Source organism: Coturnix japonica, chromosome Z, assembly GCF_054131305.1.
Source record: "Coturnix japonica strain WE chromosome Z, WE-NBRP24, whole genome shotgun sequence".
Lineage (NCBI taxonomy): Eukaryota > Metazoa > Chordata > Aves > Galliformes > Phasianidae > Coturnix > Coturnix japonica.
This window is the reverse complement of record NC_140702.1, coordinates 64,893,006-64,906,349: the sequence shown is the minus strand read 5'-3', so window position 1 is coordinate 64,906,349 and position 13,344 is coordinate 64,893,006. Positions and strand designations below refer to the sequence as shown.

The window sequence follows — 13,344 nt, the reverse complement described above, 5'->3', positions numbered from 1 at the left end:
AAGAGAGAAAAATATTTATTTATTCCTTTTATCTTGTCCTTGAATGAATACAGAGAATGGAGAAGGTTTCCATGTTTTGTGCTGTGATGTATCTTATACCCTGCAGAATCATATGATGAAGTTCACAGTGCTTCCTGAAGTGTTTCATTTTGACCTATGCCTATAGGCTCAAGAAATACTTATTAAGAAGTCAAAGATGGTAAAGGGGGAAGCCACCTATTAAATAAAAACTGAAAAAAACGCCCATATCCTGCAGTCTTCTGTTTAAATAATCATGTTGCAATTAGAAATCAAAGCCAAATCACACAATTCTTTAGCCAGAAGATAGTATACAGTAGTATAATTTACTTAGTAGGAAACAATTCTGGGAAAAGTGAAGCAGATGTTGAATAAAAACATAATAACCAGTCTAATTTCACTTTTCCTCCCTCTTTTTGCTATCATGACAACTGTTAGATTAAAAATCAACCTCAAGCACATAAAGGAGCTGAAACATGCAGCATGCCATTGAACAAAGCATTTGTTTTAGGTACCTAAATAAAATGGTTTGGGTTTTTTGCTAACAAAAAAGAGTATTTACTGAGAAATGCATGAAAGTATTTTTGCTTTTTGGACAGAAATGAAGGGTATTTTTTTGTATTTAAGATACCTGAGTTTAGAACACTTACACAGAGAAACAGAAGTAGGTTGCAAATCAGTTCTACTGGGAAGTTGGATTATGACAAGGAATTCTGAAAGTAAAGTGCAAGGGAAAAGAAAACTAGATTTTCCAATTTGGCTCATAGATGCTGAGAATTTCAGGGCAGGTGATACACACATTTCCTCATCTTAAATAGCTTTGTTATCTTATTTTAAAGCTAAAATACATTCTTACATATAAGCTCTCTCACAAAATACATGTAAGAACCTTGCCTCTTAAAGAAAGAGAAATGACAGAAATGGTCCAGATCATTTTAAGGAAAGTAACAAACAATAATAGGAAAAGGAAATGTGGAATTACCTCTTCCACAGGTCACAGTGCAGGCTGTCCACTCTCCATATTGCCAAAAATACTCTGGCTCTTCAATCTCATTCTCATGACTTTCCTCTTTACGAACAGTATATTCATACTTGATTCCAGGATTAGCCTCTTGAAAAAGTAGCTGGAGAAACAGTACAGCTCATTTAATCATTTCTGTTTACTGTAATCTTCTAGCCCAAAGCTTTCAAGGTATGACAGCCGAAACAAAATCAAACAAATACAAAAAAAACCCAAACGAAAAAACAACAAAATAAAACCCAGCAGGTTTAAAAGCACCCTCATTTTGGATCCTACTACCCATTCAGAAACACAGACTGGAAAACTTTCCATTTGCTTGCTGACAGTGGTAGACATAGTTATTTTTAAGACACAGCTGTTTGTAATGCAGCTTTGAAAGCTCATGTGCAGGTGGGCCAACATAAGTGATCATGAGATAACACAAAGTCCATCCAAGGTGCTGGAAAACCTGGCACTGATTTAGAGCTATTGCCTTCCATTATAAATGGTAATTGCCCTACCCATATATAACAACTGTTAAACAATATCCAGTAAGTTAGAAAACTAGAGATTTTATTCAGATACTCTTATTATTACTTTTTGCCATTTCCAGATTGAGAAGGAAAATTCCAAGTAAGTAGAGCCACTCATGAGTATCACCATTTGGCTGACAGGAGAGAGGTAAGAGCATCGTCAGGGGATCAACTACTGAGGCAATGAACTTCTCCTCTTCCTCCTGTTCGTTTCATTGGATTTGGTTCATGACAGTGCCAACTGAATATCCAAAACATTGACCCTCTCCCATGACCATAATCATACTATGATACAGGACATACATGTTTCCAGGTAGGATGAACTGCTTTCTCAAGCAACATATTTCTTTCCAAAGTAGCTCAAATGATTTTTGAAAGACAGGATGCTAGTAGAGCAGTTTACACAAAAATATACATCTTATTCCAGCCACAGTTTCAAAGTCTTAGTACATTCAGCAATCTTCCAAACCCAACTGGCTCTGCTAGAGATCTGCTTCTTACCTGAATCCATATTGATTCATTGGTGGGTCCTGGAGCAGTCAGATTTTCTAGATCACCTGTCCTGTCATACTGAAATATCGTTCCTGCCACTTTGTATTCACCATTCCACTGGATGATAAAACCTCCATTCAGGTAATATTTTTCTGGGTCTTTACTTCGCACAGCAAGGAAATTGCCTGCTTCTGCAACTTCTGTCACTCTGATTCCCCTTGCACCTTTTGGGATTAACCCAATATCAACATATCCTAAAAGAAAACAAAACAGATGCATGGAGGTAAACAACAAAAATGTCACTGCAGTTTACTGAAGGCATTTTAAAACATCAGATTTTCTTGAAATACATATATATATAAGTTCTGTCATGGAGCTTTTCATTTACATATTCATGTATTCTTTTCATTTAATTAATGGCGGGACTTTCCAACACAGATTTTCCAGTATCAGTCAGAGTATACATACTATGTTTAAGCAATTATAGTGGCATTTAGAAGGGGTGTGGATGTGAATGCTTTTCTGAGCTGTGCCACATGAAATTTACTTCACAGTTGAGCATCAGCATCTCTACAGCCATGCCCAAGGGCTCTGGCATACTGTAACCACAAGTACTCTGGAAAAAGAGTAGGGAGTCTCAGTTTGTTAAGAGTCTGTTGTAGGAAAAGTTTTTTAATTTTAAGGAACATTTTCATCTGTCATCAGTGGATGTAAATGATTTCATAATCCTGAAGTCTGAAGTCACTCAAGTTTTCCATGACTCAAATAGCTTTCTTGATGCTGCTCTGGGCCGGGTTTTAGAAATTATAAGGATGACAAGCTCTACAGGCAGATCCCCTAGGAATGGAAGCTGCAGAAGTCTGGTCACAGTGTAGGTACGTAGACACTCATCACACACAGCTGTTGTCACAGATTAAATTCTGAGAATCACATCCCCATCACCTGTCTTGTGAAATAAGCTGATCAGCTTTGATTACTCAGACATAAACCATACTGGCCATAATAAGCGACCTTCAGAATTAGTGGTACACTTAAAATGTTGGACAACTTATTTCAGTAAGTTACAGCTTGTAGTTCTTTTGCATGGTGACAGGTACTGGCCTTACTGATATATGTTGCCCATGGTAAAAAGAAACAAAACATAAAGCTGCTGAAATAAATTCTAATAAATGAAAATATCCACCCATCTGTGTCCCCTCATTGTCCAACCCTCCCCACATCCCCCCCACAAAAAACAACCCAAAAAACAAGAAAAAATCCCCAACATATAACCATTAAAACAAAAACAACAAAAAACAGAAAATAAGAATCCACAACCAAATAAAAATGGATCTGTCTACTTCAATCCCCCTGTAATTAAAAGAAGCATAATGTTAAACGTATATTGTTCTCTCCATGACACCTTTTGTGTGTTTCTGAGATTAGCTATGGAAGCTGAAATGCTTCAGTCTTTCAAAAGAGAAGGGCATGACGACACTTGGAAGATTACTAAATAACTGGATTATCATTGGATGCCAGATCTTTGTAAGAAAGTGAGGTCTAATGACTCTTCCAAACGTTCTATTCATCCGGTGAGGTGGAGACGTGTTACAAGCTGTGTGTGACTGTGTAACTAAAGACTTGATTAGAAGACATACTCACAAGTGGGCCCAATTAAATTTTATGCATGCAAAAAATTTATTGTGGAATTTTCTGAGAGCTTTGCAAACTTGGTGTCCTTTTTCTAGCAGATTTTTTTTTCTTTTTCTTTTCCAGATGTAATTTGAATAACATTTTTCAAAGTACAAAATATAAAAACAATCAAACGTAATTTTCTCTCTGTTGTTATAACATAAGAAGTCTGTACCCTGTCAAGTATTTGCATAATTATTTCTGTCTGAATCACTGTTGCACATAAACCTGATTTTAAATACATGTCAGCTGTCCGATGATAGCTGTTCCCATTTGGCCAACGTATCACACTCCCTCCCTAAATTATCTCCTGGTTTCTCAGGTCATCAGTTTAATTCCCAGTGAATGTTACCTGTTTTTGAAAGCAACACAAATCAGGAACAAGCTTTTGATTTTATCAGGCAGCTCACTATTTTATTTTATTTCATTTTATTTTTTGTTTAAAAATGGTGTAGGTGGTGTTTATATAATTGTTCCTGGTTATATGGTCCCATCTGTTAAGATTATCTAGAGATCTGAGATTCAATAACAGTTGAAATGTCAGCTGGCTAACCTGCACGCTGTATTCATTAAACTCTGCAGCATCCATGCTGTAGGTGCTGTCACACACCCGTGCAATGGCAACTTTCAGGTGCCATTAATCTTTCAATTTTTAACAAAAATTAAATCTATATCTTCCTAATCATGGAGAAGAGTGGAAGAATAAATTCATGCAACCCTTGCAGGCACATCACTACTGGGGCTGAAGAGCTTGTTTCTCTTCTCCCATTGCTGTAAGTCAGAAGAAATTTCACCAAAGTACTTAGCACAGTACTGCAAATCAGATTACAATCGCTCTATTTCTCCTTATCTCACCAGCTCCCATCCTGGTCTCTAGTTTGTCATATATGTGAGTTTCTTACTTAAAAAATGAAAGTTCCTGAAGCACGATTTTCTTCTAAGCCAGGCTCTAGGCACTATCACAAAAATATACATGAAACAGCACAGGTTTCCTATGGCAAATCAGGTTTGCAGATCAAAGTACAGTTGCACGCAGCCTTTCCAAGGAATAGAAGGAGCACTGTGGTGTGTAATGGTAATGGGGAAAAAATCATAGCCTAGAGGCAATCTCTGAAGTGAGGATGCAGGAGAACTTCCAATCTCTCCGATTCCTTTCTGTATCATGGCTGTGTCCAAAATTAATCTCCAGAATGTATCAGGCCTCTGTGTGCATTTGGGCAGCAAGGGACTGCAAGAAGTGTGGAATCAATTCCAATCAGGTTGTTCACAGGGTGTCAGGACCAAGATAAACCTCTGGGTTAAAGCAAATGCCATCACATTTCCTCATTTGCTTGTCAGTTCAGGAAAATTCATCCCTTCATAGGAGTGACATGGGCCAAGCTCTGCCTTTTTCCTAGCTGAATCAGACCTCTCCTCATCCCTGTTGCACAATCCCTCGTTTCTTGATTTTCAGAGATTTAAAGGTTCCTAATGAAACTCTGAAAAATCATTTCCCCTACATGCATTAAAGAGTGAAGGCAGGACAAATCCCTGTCCTTCTGACAACTGCCCTGTCTCTAGCCACTCCTCTTCCTTTTCCCAAGAAGACTCCTTTGTTTGAACTGCAAAACTTTATTCCCCCTTTTTGTTAACATATTTACTTCTCATTCTGCCTGCCGCAGTCCTAAACCCCTGTCATTTGCAACCCAGTCTTTCTTCTACCCCAACACTTTTTCCTATTGAGCAGCACCATTTATTCTTCTTCCGTTGTCTGCATGCCTGGTCAATGTTCTGCTGTGCATAGTAATATTCCTCAGCAGCCAGTGGGAGTAACAAGAACAAGATTTAGAATGTAGAATCATAGAATTGCTCAGGTTGGAAAAGACCTTAAATATCATCAAGTCCAACCACATCCTGACCATACTACCCTAACAACCCTTCACTGAATCATGTCCCTCAGCATCACATCCAAACGGCTCTTAAACACATCCAGGGGTAGTGACTCAACCACCTCCCTGTGGAGCCTATTCCAGTGTTTAACAACCCTTTCTGTAAAGAAGTGTTTCCTGAAATCCAACCTAAACTTGCCCTGGTGCAACTTGGGGCCATTTCCCCTTGTCCTGTCACCAGCAAGAAGAGACCAACCCCACTCTCACTGTAAGCACCTTTCAGATACTGGAAGAGAGCAATAAGGTCTCCCCTCATCCTCCTTTTCCCCAGACTAAATAGCCCCCGTTCCTTCAGTGTCTCCTTGTAGGGCATATTCTCCATATTTCCCTACCTTTAAAATATCATTAAAAAAAAGTGGACATCTTTTATGTCAGTCTCAGAAAAACTTTTAACTCTGGCCAAGCCTAGATCCTGCGTACACTTCAAGTCTTTCTACCCTAAAAAGGCAGCTTTTCCCCTAAATTCTAAATTATTTGCACAAATAATATTTTAGTTTTAGTTTCCACTTCCTCTTCAAGACTTTTTGGCACTAATTCATCCCACATAAGGCAACTTAAGGACTGCATGTCTCACTGCCATGAGTGAAGAAGGCCTCAGACTTTCAAGTGCTGATTCAGACCTCAGTAACATTGCAGGGACTCACCTTTCCACCCTTCCAGCCCAGAAGTTTCTACCACAGAAACTTCTCCAGCAAACAGATGTGCAAAATTCTGCACAAGGAAAAGGCTGTACTTGGTCACTAAAGCCAGTGCTATCAAATTTAGGACACTTTGAAACACTTGGTCCAGTGTTTTCTGGGTGCTTTACTTTGTCTAGAGATTCAGTTCAGATTTTCCAAGGGCACTAATTACAGAAATAATTTGTAAATGCACTCCCTATTTGGGGTTTTTGTCAGTATCAGTGTAAATTGCACAGGACCTCTTAGTCTCTGACATCATTTTTATTAGATGAGGTGAACTTAAAAAACAGCTCACCAATCTTTTAAGGTACATGCAAGATTAATTGCGAAACATCCTTTTGCTATTTCCTATACAGACTGATCATTCAGTTTACAATGGAAAGCACTTCTTCAGAATTTTTACATGTATCAATACTTCATCAATAAAAGAGTTTAAGTAAAGAACCCAATTTACCAAATCCTTCACTTTGATTAAATGTCATTTTCACTGTATGACAGGCAGAGCCATCTCCCAGGCAAACTCCACACTGGTCTTCAGTGGCATTGGAATTTATCTCATAATCACAGCCAACAGCCTAGGGGAAAAAAACCAAAAGGAGTTTCAGAATTAATACTGTTTTCACAATGAAACTTCAGCATATACATTTTACATAAATATTACAAATATATATTTTATGACATAAAGGCAATAGTAGTAGAGATCATGTAAGTGAAATATGTGTCTGAAGTATGTATATGAAAGTGAAATGAATATGTATAATGAAGTAAAAAAGAACAAAAAACCCACAAACACCACTAGGCCATGAAACATACAGTAGTGACTAGACGCATATCTAAACTGGAAACATCCCACTAAAATGATTTCAACTTTTTGGACTATCCAAAACATCTACCACTCATGTCTGCTCTCGTATATCATAGACACAGCCATGGATTCTCAGAACTAAAATGTAATAACAGAAGTGAAATACAGTGAATCTCACCAGTGTCTCAGTGAAACCCCAGTGTCTTACCCACAAACACAAATATTTCACACTGTTTCTTCAACAGAGGTAGAACAAAAGCTACTCACAGGAACAGATGGTTTGAATCTCTATTAATAATGACACACGGGGCAAGGATTACTTGCTAAAGATTCACTTACTGAACATGCTGAACCTAGACAACTGTACCCAACCAAAGTCACAAAGCAACTCAACAAATGACAGAACACTTTCTGATCACTGTGTCATGTTCTGTAGCAGTCCTAGTGAAGAACCCCTAATGCAGACAAGTAAAACTCTTCAGTAGGCTGTAAAAAAATTTTACAGCTTTTTTTTCTCCAGCTTGCCAGCACAGAGCAATGAGTCAGATTGAAAGCTCTGACAAAGACTGATTTTCCATTCATTTTTGCTAGGGGGAGGAAGCAGGAGAAAAAATATTCATCTTGAGTTAGGAAAAACTTCTTCCTTGCCAAAACCAAAATTCCATGTAGTCTATTACACTTGAGGAGAATCATATTTAAGTTCTGGGGTAAAGTTTTTGCCTCTCTTTAAGGACTAGGGAGATTTTTAGGCTGAAGTGCTTTAATATAATGTGGTATAAAAATAATCTGAAATTTCTTAAATGTTATGTCCATTCATCAGAATCAAGGCAGCATATGTCCTAGGTGAGAAATCAGAGTGCAGTATGGGTTAAACTGAAGAGTCAGGTTCCTGCCCATGTATAAAGCAGAAAAACCTTTCATCATCTGAATTAACCTGGAGGTAAATGTAATGGTTTGGAGTTCTGTGAAGCTTCTCTTTCTTTCTCTAAACAGAGCTCAGCTGGTGAAGGACAATCAAGCCCTAAACTTTCTTGCAGGCTTTGTGCTAATACAATATTACAAAAATACAGCAGGAAAAGAATCCCAAAATAAATAGATTCAAGACTAAGCAGCCAACTTTAGAAACTTTTAAAAGCATACAGCATAAAACAAAAGCTAGACTATTAAGTACTGTTATGCTCTGCACTTTTTAGACTACAGCTTTTCAGAATAAGAGGTGTATGCATAACAGCACTCCTGAGCTCCTTGGTACCATAAATCTCTTTAAATCATATCTGCATTTCAGCTACTTTTGTCACAAATGAATATTAAAGAATTCTGAAGTATATTAACATCACTTTGTACAAGAGCTTATCATTACTGAGGAGCTGGCTGCAGCTTCCCGACCAAATGAAACTCCAATTGCACCGTTCCATGCTTGCTGTGTGTATCAGTATGGATTCAGCTGTAATATACTCTCATGCAGATAGTGCATATTTGGCAGTGCTCCACCTTATCTATTTGTCACCTAAGGAGCGTGCTGCATTTGATCTGCTTCTCCTGGAGCTGAATTATTCAGTCACACATAATAAACACTACTTACTTATACATATATATATATATCAGTATTTCAAGGTGGAACAAAATATATACACGTATGTATATATTTCTCCACCTTGAAAATAACATCTGGGTAATCATTAAAAACAACAACAACCAAAAAAAAACTTTTCTCAAAAATTCAGAGTAAATTTTGAGGGGAAACGGAGTTGTTTTCAAACCACACTAAAGTGCATCAACACTCACACCACTACATTCTCTGCCCCCTCCTTTCCATATTCTAGTTCCAGTCTTAAATTACTTTCAAATTATGACATGAGTTGATGCTTAGCTTAAATCCTTTAGATGTTACATTTCTTGATTTATTAAGCATGTAAATAAAAACCTATTTAGCTTAGAGAGAACAGAGGCAGTTCTGGTCAGCTCTTGGGCACATTACCACCCCAAAGGACATAGCTGGTTGGCACACTGGGATAAGAGAATCATTTACCTGACAACTTGCCCTCTTTTGTGCATGAATACTGTCACTTGTACAAGTGACTGAAGTGCTGCTATCCTCTGCTGTGTTACAACCTCAGATTCAGTCCCAGTACAGTATTTGAACTTCACAGATCCTAAATTCATTTCTAGTAAGCATTTGTTTGTTTGTATGCATTGTTGTTCATTTGTTTTTATCAGAGAAACTCCACAGTGCTTTGTGCTATCATGACAGAAAGCTAAACTTGCAGAACACAACCAGAGCCTACTTGTGTCTAACACTTTGTGGCTGTCAACAGTGTCTGAGACATCTGGAATCCTATCATAGCACGCTGCTATGATAGGATTCTATGCTGTATGATTTAGATGAACAGCCTTAAGAGATATGGCAGTAGTTAAAAGTTCTTCTTTACTGATTTTTGTCAAAATAAACTTTCAGGTGCAAAACATGCCAACTTCTCTAATATCCCCTTGATGTATGAAGATCTCAGTATTCCTTCTTTTGATTCTAATCCCCTTTTACCTTCAGTACATCAGCGCTTGTAATCTTCCACAAGCTTTTGACAGGAAAGCATACCTATTAATCTAGGTACAAAGCCTTCTTCATACTCTACTGTTTTTTCCTGTCAGTTTGAGGGGAAGAAACACCTGAGCTTTTACTCTGTGCACCACTGATTTAATGAACAGCTACAGGGAGCTCCCAGGAAAGGCCTCGAGTTAATGATGCCACTTTATATAATAATATTATCACTCACATTTTAAAAGAAGTTTCAAAAAAGAATCATCTGTCACTATAATAACAGCACTTCATCAGCACCTTTGATGCCTGCTATGAAAAACACTGGATGTGCCAAGATGTTCTCTCTTGATTCACAGAAGGGCACTTTAAAAAAGAGGGAAAGTTTATTCTCCGTTAGTGATGTGTCTTTCACAGATATATCTCAGCACTAAGGACCACATTTATGAGGAGTACAGAATGTTACAGAGATAAATACATGCTGAGAAGGTTCATGAGTCAGTTTTTACTTCCAAGCATGTCGCTACTCAACCAAGGATGGATTAAATGATAGAATGTATTACTCTAATGAGGTACTCAGATTTCTCAGACAACACTGTAATGAGTGCAGAATGATTCTTTATCTGGTGAAGAGCACAGACCTACACTTGTTAGCTAAGAATGCAATACAATTTATTCTTAGCACTTCTTGAGAATGTGAAGAGATAGATAGATGGCCATCTTTCATCCCATGATGCACACTTCAGTGTATCTACTGTACTGTCTGCACATTTATTAATAGTCTATAATAAGTTAGTAAAGTCAGTGCAATCAGTTTTATCACTGAACTGAAGCAGTAACAAGCCACTCTGGGGAGTCCTGCAAGTTGAAGTTCATTTTCTGTTCTATGCACACATTTACTGTTAACCAGAAAGTAGAGGAGAAAATGTTTCAAGTGGACAAAACATATATTTTTAACTATGCAAATGAAAAATACAGAGATTGAACTCCAACACTGCATGTTTTGCTACTAGGCAGTACTAAGGACTGTTTTAGAGCTTCTTACTCAAACTTCTGGAAAGGAAAGCGGAAAAAAGTGCTTTCAGTTTTTAATGTTTTTGTCAAATAAGCATTTGCTGGTAGAAAATGCATATTCTTAATATGGTTTCTGTTCAACTTTTGTTGGCTGCTCATGCTTGCTTGAGTATTTACACCTAGTGACAGTTTATCCAGTGTGAGCTATCAGTCAGACATTCTGAAATCATTGAACATATATTTCTTTTGAGTACCATTTAGTCAGAAAATCTCCAAGACTTAACAAATCAGTCCTCAGCTACTCTACTGGCACTGGTGGCCATGTCCAATAGAAGCTCCACAATACAGCACAATACGATCACTTTCCTGCCTTCAGGGTACCAATTAGTGTCTCTGCACAGGCTTCATTCTGTGTCAGTTCAGATCTTTCACACATTGCTATACATTTCCCTTAGCAACACATTAACGGCATCAAAATATGATGTTGTAACATGAAAGGAATCCCTTTGTCCCTTCCAGACATAGATACTTCTATTTTGATTTTCCTCTGACATTTGAAACAGTTTGTAGCAGACATCACCACACCATATAAGCAAAGAAAGGGTATGCTGCAGAGGTCCCAAAGAGTGAAGCATCTGGACAGCTCTGCAAGAGTTAATCAAACTTTTGTTTTACTCCCGGGCTAAAAGAATGATGGTGTTGGTGCAGTGACCCCATATCTAGCAGAAGGTCACCTTCTGACAAGGCTATTAATGACCTTCACAACGTGTACATTTTTGAGTAAACAGCTCCAGATGTCTTTCATTAGGAACACATTTACGTGAACTTTAATTTCCACCTTGCCACTCCAGTGAATAACACATTATTTTTGTTATTCATTAGATTTACTTCTAAATGCGTCCTCCTCCCTTTTATTTGCTTTCCCTAATCTTCTATCCTAACTATGCAGTAGCAATATTTTCTAAAACTGCCTTAAATAACAAGCCTAACATTTCTGCCAAATTGACTGTTAAAATAGATCTGGAGACTACATGCAGGTTATTAAAACAAGAAAAGAAAAAAAAGCAACAACACAACAAAAACAGTAGCAATTAGATTCTGAATCTATTGCATACAAGTTCTTGTGCACCCTCTGCCAGTTGAACGTGCTGTGCTAACAAGAAACCATTGTGTGCCGTATCATGTGTGTTGCAAATCAGCATCATTTTCTGTGCCCTTCGTAATTGCCCTATTTGTCAAGTGCTTTTCTAACACACCTGAGACTAGCTTTATTACTGGTCCTACCACACAATGTGGAGGCAAAAATAGTAACCTGAATTGCCTTGGCCATGTTACAGGAAGGAAAAGTAATTTATTTCCTGCTGCATGCTAACTAAAAGGAAAACAGCCAGAGGCATTTTCCTCTTGCCACTTCCATTGGGAGAAATTTTTGCATCAGATTGGCTGTGGAGCCCTTGCTGTCACTAAGGCGTATGTACTGGACCTATTGCCAGGATATCAAAGTTACATGAATGCTACATTATGCTTCAAAGCTTTTTCTTCTACTTGTCTTCCACACTAGCCTCCAAACTGAGAAATCACAATAATGCCATGTTGGCCAAGACATTACCATAAATAGAGATATGCATTGATGTGCTTATTTCACTTACAATTTGTCTAGATGTGGCTGAAACAATATCCTGTTGGGCTAGCAGTGGGAGGAAAAGATTGAACCATAATGAGTGGCAGTACAAGTACTATGAGAAAAAAAAAGTAAAAGAAAAAAAAAGCAATCTGCTTTTTAACAAGAAAAAAGGAAAAACAAAGTACAAACACATTTCTCCCTGCTATGATGCTGTGTACTTCTCCAATACAATGTTAATCTCTGAACATAAAAATTGTGCATTACTATAGAGAACAACTCAAGGTTTTGCATGACTGAAGGTCATTTAAGCCTATTAAAATTCTGTGCAGCAGATGAATGCCTGTTATAAACAGCAGAGTTGCCAGGTCCTTCACTGTCAGTGTCTGCACTATCTCAGTGCATGTACCATCTAAGCTTTCACTTCCAGATAATGCCATGGCATATTTAACAAAAATCCTCAGTCTGGAAAACTCATGCATGCACAATGTTCAACATACATACCACAGTGGCAGTATCTTTCTTATTAACCCTATTGGAGCAATCAAGTGTTCTAATAAGAATTAGAGTCAGCTTGTGGTAAGTAATTTAAAGCAGTGGGAGATACGATATGTTTTTTAAATGTCTTCTAAATGAAGGAAAAAAGAAACGGTACCCAAAGGATAAGGGTAGAGAAATATGGCTAAATTGCAAACTAGCCACAATATATTTTGATGTTATGTAGCATTTCCATCTGATCTGGCTGACTGTCTCCATTCAAAACTGTGGGTTTGACATTATGACTGAAGATAGTCCAAGAAGAAAAGCCAAGACAGATGCAAACAGAATAAAAGAGTTAAGAGGAATCTCTTCTCCTTATTAGCATCACCTGGAAACAAAACCTGGTGGCAGCCTCATGCATGTAACTTTGAAGACACCTCTTTGCTGTCACTGGTTCCAGTGCTGAGTGTTAACAGCTTTACATATTTAGGGAGTTCCTCTTCTGTTATTGGTCAGAGAGTCCCACTGTCTTATTTGCCATGTCCTCCAGTGAGGTACCAATTCCAGTT

At 37.8% G+C, this 13,344-nt stretch overlaps 1 protein-coding gene across 1 annotated transcript in view; it reads right to left on the bottom strand.

The window, feature by feature from the left end:
* ADAMTS12 (ADAM metallopeptidase with thrombospondin type 1 motif 12) overlaps positions 1–13,344 on the bottom strand; it is a 149,048-nt gene that overhangs the window by 32,081 nt on the left and 103,623 nt on the right. Inside the window, exons 14-16 of the mRNA XM_015848413.3 lie at positions 6,777–6,897; positions 2,053–2,297; positions 1,001–1,142 (exon numbers count right to left, since the gene is read on the bottom strand). Of these exons, the coding sequence (XP_015703899.2) occupies positions 1,001–1,142; positions 2,053–2,297; positions 6,777–6,897 (508 nt within the window). The remainder of the gene's footprint in view (positions 1–1,000; positions 1,143–2,052; positions 2,298–6,776; positions 6,898–13,344) is intronic.